The following is an 8,540-nucleotide window of genomic DNA, read 5'->3' as shown; positions in this document are numbered from 1 at the left end:
TCGGGAGAAACTGTGGAGAAGTCGCTTCTGAGGAAAACACAGAGTTTTAGAATTAAAAAAATAAAGCTGTTTCAGTTCACAGGTTTAAAAAAAAGAGATTCTGACTTTTCTCATTAATTCTACCAGGGGGAAGAAAAAGTTTCAATCGGCTACAACCCTGGCAATAGCAAAGGGCGCTAAAAATAGACAAAGTAACAGTCCCAGGCGCTAGGTGCTTTGAGGGAGAGACTACCTGGGACTCGCGGGAGTGCGGTGGGTGGGGGCGTGGCCTACGCCTGGGCCACGGGGGCGGGGTGGGGCGTGGTCGAGGTGGGCTAGCCGTGAGGCTAGGGCCGAGGCCAGGCCTAAAGGGGCGTGTCAGGGGCGTGACTGAGGCGGGCTCGGTGGGTGGGGCTCGGGGGGGCGCGGTGGGGCGGAGCCACTTTGCGCCTGCTGAGAGACTCGAGTCTGGCCGGAGCCTCTGACAGATTCCCTCAGTTCGCTGTCATGTCGTTCACGCAGCGCGCGCCGCAGGTTGTGGAGCTCGGGGAGCCTGCTTCCCCTTTACCGCCTCCTGACGACCCTGATTCCCCACCACCCCGCAGTAAGCGGCCCCGTCTTGAGGAGCCCGGTGGTGTTTCTGAGGCGGGCTGGAGGCTGCCTTTGGTGCCTCGCTTGTCTGAGGTAGAAAAAGCCTGGGAGTCGTCGGCCAGACCCTTCAAGGCGCTCCTGGTTTCAGCTAAGGAGAATTTTGATAACTCCACAGACTCGCGTGTGGAGAAATCTGTCGGTGAGAAGCAGATGTGTAATCTGGTATGCCAAAATAGCGGATTTGAGATGAAGAGTTGTTTGCGGTCTCTCCCCTCACAAAGTTTTGATTCTGGTTTGAAGGCTTCTAGAACGTCTTGTGAACCAGGGCTGTATGACAGAGAGTCCTTCGGTGTGCATTGCGGTGATAGATCTGGAACAGGGGCTGGTCAGCTGCCCAACGCCTCTATACATGATGGACAGGCAATTAAAAACGATGATGGAAAACGATATTTACTCCAGGGGAGAGACAATAGCCAGAAAGACAATAATTGCACAAAACAGACAGAAAATTCATTTTTAGATGTTACCTTTTACAAGGAAACCAAATCAACGTTTCATGATATTAAGAACAGATGTAAAGCTGACAGCGTTACGCCATCAAATAAAAAAGAAAATAGCATTTCAGCATCTACACTAAAAATATCAAAATCTCAAATCCAGCCCAGCATGGAAATTGCCGAACCCAGCTATTTCAGAGATAGCAGCACGATAAGTATCCCTGAGTTTCCAACTGATTTAAATAGCAAAATGTCTTCTGTCTATTTAAAGGAAATAATGAAGAAAAATGACAAAAATGAGGCATGTGTGAGGGATTTCACAAACATTCACTGGTCCCAAAATAGACCTGATGTTAAGAAACAAAAGTTACAGGATGATAAAAAAGTTGTGGATGCAGAAAATATTTTTTCTGAATGTTATGGAAGTAACCACCAGTCACTCAGCAACCAAAGTGTTTGTGCGAGAAAAAAAGACTTGATCAGTTTACACTACTATAATCACTGTAGTATCAAGTCTGATGCAATAGACTCTGCAAAGAATTTCACTATAAAACTAGAAAATGCAAATTGGGAAGAGGCAGAAACATGCCTGGACAGCTACATATCTACTAGATCAGAAAAATCGAAAAACTGGGACTGTAACATTAGACATATTTTGAGAAAAAATAGGAAAAATTGTTGGATTATGGATAGTTACAAAACTAAATGTGAAAATATGAAAACAACTGGAGAAATATTGAATTTGCAACAATTATTAGAAACAGATCTTTTAAGCAAAGAAAATTATCACAATACAGAAGTCATGAAAACACATGAAGAAAAATCAAAGCCTCTCATGATAGAAACACTGGGTAGTCAAAAAGCTTCAATAAAAATTTTTTGGTTCAAAGGTAAAGGAGAAAACGATAATATGCTACAGTTGAGATGTTATACTACACAAAAAGACTTTCATTTAAGCAGTATTTTTGAAAATTTCATTACAGGAATTTTTTATTTCCTTAAAAGTATTTCAGGAAATCAAAAAGATAATAATATCTTAACCTGGTATGGAATTTTGAAGCGTAAAAATCAAATTGATGTTCAAAATCTAATAACTAGGAATATGAATGTCAATAGAAATAATGACATTTTAAGCATATATTTACAAAGCGGTGTTTTAGACCTTCTAAATATTATATTGAAAACCAACATAACATCTTTGCTCAATAACTTTGACTCTTTAACAATAATTGAAAATTATTCTAAATTAGAAGAGAGATGCATTTTCAAATGGGTAATATATTTGAATTATCCAAAAAATGTTACAGTGAAAAAACTTATCAGTTCCTCCAGTATGACAATTAAAAACATACACTTTCCAATTTTTGAAACATATGAAAAAATTCCCCTTTTAATGGACTTTGATGACATCGATGAAATTTTTTTGACAAAAGAAATTAGTTACAAGGATAAGAGTTGTCCTGAACGACTCATGAGTGTGGGAAACTGGGTGCACTGTAGCCCTAAAACTGTTAAAACACATGTTAAGTCTTGTCCTCAATTTATACAGATCCAGAAATATATTAATAAAAAAACTTATGAAATAAATATGCAGAACCAAGATTTATATTCTGAAGGAAAACAAAAGCATAATAAGATCAACAGATTTAATTTTAAATGCATATTTGAAGATTTCTTCAATATTAGGCAACAGGCTATACAGGCAAGCCACGGCAAAAAACACAATGAACAAACCAATCTGACAACTATAACTCCGGTGCTAAATTTTGGGGACTTGATAAGTGAAATTGAAGGAAAAAAATGTGACTTAATTTTGAAGGAGGAAGTAAAAGTCACAGCACAAAGTTTAACAAACAGTTGCCAAGTTCATGAAGATATTAAGATAGAAAAGGAAGAGAAAAAGAGTTTTTATTCAACGGAAGGCATATTTTTTGTGCAACCAGTTTCATTAATGAATAAGAAAGTAGGTGTGGAAGAAACTAAATATGTTAATCGAAATAATGTAGCTGACAGAAATGAATCTGAGAATATTTTTCAAGAAAGTGAGTTAGCTAATTCAAAGCATTTTCATCCAAAGAATGACTCTTCAGAATGTTTTAATCTTCAGTTTGACACTCATTTGAGTGCTGGGAACAATGAATGTTTTCAGGACTTATCTGCCAAGTGTTTATCAAGAGACTCTCTGACAACAGTAAACGATTCTGAGATGAAGAGTAAATTTGATTTAGTACTTGAAGAACTTCATATGTTTCATGAAATTAGTATGGAAAATGAAATTCTAAGCACTGTGGAAACCAACAACGGGCAAGAAAATTACTTTGTAGAAAATAATGATGTTGTGGAGGTAAAAACGGAGATTAAAAAAGGTTTGAAAATGGGTACAGAAAACAAAATATGTTCATCTTCTTTGCTCTGTGATACGATAGCAGGGCCTAATACGCATGAAAAACACCAAAGTTTATTTAAATGGAAAAAAGTACGCAAAAATGGAGAACAGGAAGTTCCTAATGAATATTGCTGTCTAAGAACATCAGAGGAAGAATTACTCTACTGTACTTCTAAGGAAGGTATGAAATCAGTTTTAAAATATACTTTCTGAGTTAAAAGAAAATGCTGCTTTTTTTTTTTTCTGTGTAGGCCAAATATATAATTTTGGCAAAAAAGAAGATAAGGTATAAGACAATGTTTATTGATGCGTTATTATTTTTTATAAAGGGTTGTTCAAATATTAAATAACATACTGAAGTTGATGGGAACAAGTGATGAAATTTTTAAAAGGAGCTTTGTCCTGTTTTACTTATCTAAATATTAGGAGCCAATGGGAGGAACTATTCCTGAAAAAGTAATTTTTTTATAGTATTAATATTTTATATAAAAGTTACTTTTTGCTATAACACATTGATCTTTATTTTTAGATTGTGAAAAACCTTCACCTGAAAGACCAGCTTTTTTCTCTGATGAATTTAAGGAAGAAAAATTTAATTATTTACTGAAGGGAGGTAAGATTTTTAGTTATTTTCTATAATACTTTCTAAGATGATTATTGAATTTTTGTACTTTTAGCATGAGGAAAATATACTTAGGGTTTTAACAAATAAATACAATGATTTAATACTTTTGTAAACATTAATAATTTACTGATGCAAATTCCTATCGTTAAAGATTAGCTAAAATTAAAATATCATTTAGAATGTAATTAGAAAATGCACTCTAAAACTGTTTAAATATTTGCAGTGATGCATTGCAATAACTATATGATAAAATAGGTGTTTTATATATATACACATATACATATATACCTAATATACACATCGAATGTATGTAACATTAATTAGGAAAAATGAAAAAGGCATTTATCTAAGTTGGATTTACGTTGATGTTACTCCCAATTATACATTTATTATCATTGTTTTCTATTCTTGAAAGATTATGAGGCTCTTTATATGTACATTTTATGTAGTGATTTTGAAAGAAATTAGCATCATTTACATATATTAACATGATTTAGGACTATGGCGTTTAAACTTGTGCTTACTATAGAAAATCAAACTGAAGAAAAGTTAAACAGCTAACCTTATCCTTTGCCTAAGAGGTGTTTAATATCAGAATGAGACACACTAAGTCTAACACCTGTTCTAACTTGTAGTACCAATGGGGGTGAAGTAAGAGTTGGATTAAAATTAGGGAATTATTTTCTGAATAACTACGTTTCCATTTGGTCAGAAATTGCTGGTATTACACAATAAGACTAGATCTAGAAATAATAATCATGTAGGTGAAGTATATTTACCAAAATATCTTCAGTCATGCATCATTTCTCAAAGCATTTCTCCTGGCTTCTCATCAGTAGAATTGCTGTCCCTGGTACTTTTATTCAGACACTTCAGAATTGCGTAATTTCCTCTTTTCTTAGCTTACAATGAAATACTCTTAAAAATTAATCCAAGTCCTTGGAAGATCAAAAGCCCATGGGAAATTTCTTCTCCCACGAATAAAGGAAATAATTAAAGGAACAATACTCTCTAAGACTAAAAGCAGGATGGTGGAATTGGCCTGAAAAGGATAGGGGTTGTTTCTTCTAGGACAGGAAGAAAGGAAGAAATTGAGTTTAGGAACATATTCTCTGTCATCATGATGTTAATTGTGATAATAAAAAGGATATTTGAGGCAGATTAAACTATGTGCCTAAATTGGGAAAGAAATGTTACACTTGTTGGAAATATCTGAACCCATGATACTCTATTGTGGCTTCACAAGGAAAAGTTCCTCCTTCTTATAAAATATGAAAAATAATGTGTGAGGTGAGCCACAGTTATTTAATACTATGTTAGGATCGTTGTTTTGAATCCACTTTCAAAGTGCATAAAAATGGAATGATCCTGAGGCTTGTTAAAATCCATAGTGTAAGGGAAAAGTTGGGAGATACTGTGAAGTGGGGATAATACTGGACTAACTGCCTAGGGAGAGTGGGTGCCTGCTTATGTAGGGTGATTTTAAAGGTATTGGAAATCTTCTGATTGTACAGAAATGTTATTGATACCTACCCACTTGTCATCATGATGCCTCCAATTAAAGTTTTTACTACTAATATCTCCAGGGTATCCTATCTCCCCTTGTCTCTCTCTTCTCTCTTTGTGGTATGGAGAAGGCAAGTACTTTGAGCATGTTAAATGCCAGCTAGCCAGTGTGCCAGGTGCTTTATATATCATTTAGCACCAGTACTTCTCTAATTTTATTTTATTTTATTTTTTATTTTTTTAGCGTTACGTGGGCCTCTCACTGTTGTGGCCTCCCCCGTTGCGGAGCGCAGGCTCCAGACGCGCGGGCTCAGCGGCCATGGCTCACGGGCCCAGCCGCTCCGCAGCATGTGGGATCCTCCCGGACCGGGGCACGAACCCATGTCCCCTGCATCGGCAGGCGGACTCTCAACCACTGCGCCACCAGGGAAGTCCTACTTCTCTAATTTTAATGTGGATATATGTCAGCCAAAGAATGTCACTAGTCACCCGACTCTACAAGGATTGGGTCATTAGCCACTGCACTTGCTGACCTGTAGCACACCCTGAAAGGAGTTCAGGGCAGAAATCAGGAATGAGGCATTCTGTGCTCTGGAAAAACTGGCAGAACAGGCCTTCAGATAGATATTTTCAGGGGAAAATTGTATGAATCCAATTTCTTGCATCTTCCCATACTTAGAAAAGCATTAAAATAATTAACTAAGATATCTGTTCCTCCTGACTAGCAGTAACCTTCTACCAAGATGTGTGTCTGATTGCAGGTACCCCTTCTCCAAAATCACATATATGCTGACCTCCTCCCTTACCTCTTCAGAGCTATCTGAGAGGCTGTATCTTGGGTTATGGTCCACAGCAAGTCCCCAAATAAAACTGAAACTCACAGCTCTCAAGTGAGTTTTTATTTCATCTGACATATGAATCACCTGGGTGTTTTATTAAATGATTCTGATTTTGTTGTGCGGTAGGCTCTAAGATTCTGCATTTCTATCAAGGTCCTAGCAAATGGAGATGCTGCTAGACTTTGAGTTGAGCTGGAACTTTGAGTTACAAGGATTTAGAAAACAACTGACTTGGCATTATTTCTAAAAGACCACTAACAACCTTCATGACTTTTTTCTTTAACATTGAGTTCTAAAATGAGCAATTTCTGGTATTATGCTTGGATGTTTAGAATTGTTACACATTACAAAGCAGTAAGTTAATCTAGTATATAGCAATAATAAAAGGGATCATTATTTTGTTTTTAAAAAAGGTAGGAAATCCAAGGAGACAAAGAAGCATATTCTTATAGCCACAGTTTAATGACTGTTTAAGGTCATGTGCTTTGCAAAAGACCTGCTATTGATACAAATTGGTTCAGTGATTTCCCATTTCCCATCCATTGCAAAATTACCAGAAGTATCTATTGTATTAGAATGTGAAAGAGGAAAGCTATACTTTGAAAAAGTAATCAAGTAGACTAATCATAGCTTTTTTCTGAAACAATAATTTCATAATAAAGATGTACACTTAGCATAAATTGCTGAAATTACCTAATTTATAACCAAATCTAGTGTATCACTCATGATCCAACAATTTTATTTTAGACCATCCTTTTTCATTTAAAAAAATGAAAAAATCTAGCAATACATTTTTTCTCGTATTTTTATAATTAACTTTATAATTTTAATGTTGAATAAAATATCATAAACTGATTTATAGCTATTTTTGTGTTTTCTCTCTATTTACATATAGCTAAATTTTGTATTGTATTTCATTATTGTTTACATAGATACACACAGATTCTACTTGATTCAGCTTAGTAGAAATTATGCTGTTTACCTTTTATCATATTTAACGTTAGGTTGATTACACTGTTTTTAGCATAATGTGCTGTTATGTTAAGGTCACACTAATTCATTAAAGCTTGATACATTTTTAGCTTTACATATGTACCCTACTGTTTATTTTTTAAAAAGTACTCAAAGTAAGAGGTATTTTGTTAATGAGAGGTACTCATTATCAAGAGTAATTGATTCTGCTTGTTTGGTTAACTAATTTAGTAACATATATACCTCCATGAAATGTTTTGAACTTTTTAGAAAATGTTAGTGTGATGTTAAATAAAAACTTCAAAATTAGAGCCCTCCATTGATACATGACAGATGAAATACATTTGTGCTCTATTATTGATAATAATCTCTATTAGAAGCCAAATGTAATTATTAACAGTATAGTCTAGTAACTTCTAATAGAAAAACAACATGGTCTTTACAACCACTACATCAAGTTAACTTTAAAACCTATATAGTTTTTGTTGTTGTTGTTAGGTCAGATTTCCTGACTGGAACGCTGATTTTATTTAGCTGCTATTTTATTGTATGTTTGGCAAGTTACTTAAATTTTTTGTGCTGAGTTTTCCACTTTTAAAAAATGGAGATTGGAGTAAGTTAAGTAATGCATTCAAAGCACTTAGCTCAGTGACTCAGTAAATGTTGCTAGTATCATGATTAGAAGTTAGTAAAAATTTTTAAGCATAGAAACTATGACTGATTTTTACTCCCTTATGTACTTTTATTGTCTTATACTTTTAGGTGGTAACTTTTCATATGGAATTTCAAGACTACTACCTCTTAAGACATGCAGTCGACCAATCAGAATTGGTTTGTCAAGAAAAGCTAAGCTTAAACAACTTCATCCCTATCTGCAATAAATATGTGACAAGAACTTAGAAGAAGGTATTGGACTTTAATACTTCAAAACATTTCACATCTATAAATCTTCTGTTTCTTTCTTTGGATAAATGCTTCCTTCCAGCTTAGGAGTTTTGGGCTTTCTTTATTATAAAATATGGAGAGGGTTTTGTGTGTATGTATCTAATGTGTGTATCTACCTTTAAATGTTGTAAAATATTTCTTTAGTGTTTCATATTGCATTAACAATATTCACATTAAAAAAACAATGTTCGGGACTTCCC

At 35.0% G+C, this 8,540-nt stretch overlaps 1 protein-coding gene across 1 annotated transcript; it reads left to right on the top strand.

Annotated features, from left to right (window-relative positions):
• Positions 1-486: 486 nt before the first annotated feature.
• Positions 487-8,276, top strand: RAD51AP2 (RAD51 associated protein 2; the record flags this gene model as incomplete). Its single annotated transcript, XM_082851425.1, has 3 exons — positions 487-3,634; positions 3,983-4,066; positions 8,158-8,276. The coding sequence occupies 3 exons, from the start codon at positions 487-489 to the stop codon at positions 8,274-8,276; spliced, it is 3,351 nt and encodes a 1,116-aa protein (XP_082707551.1).
• Positions 8,277-8,540: the final 264 nt, after the last annotated feature.

The sequence above is a fragment of the Leucopleurus acutus genome (assembly GCF_964270905.1).
Source record: "Leucopleurus acutus genome assembly, chromosome: 12".
In the NCBI taxonomy this organism is placed as follows: domain Eukaryota; kingdom Metazoa; phylum Chordata; class Mammalia; order Artiodactyla; family Delphinidae; genus Leucopleurus; species Leucopleurus acutus.
The sequence above is the reverse complement of the archived record's forward strand: the minus strand, read 5'-3'. Positions and strand labels throughout refer to the sequence as shown.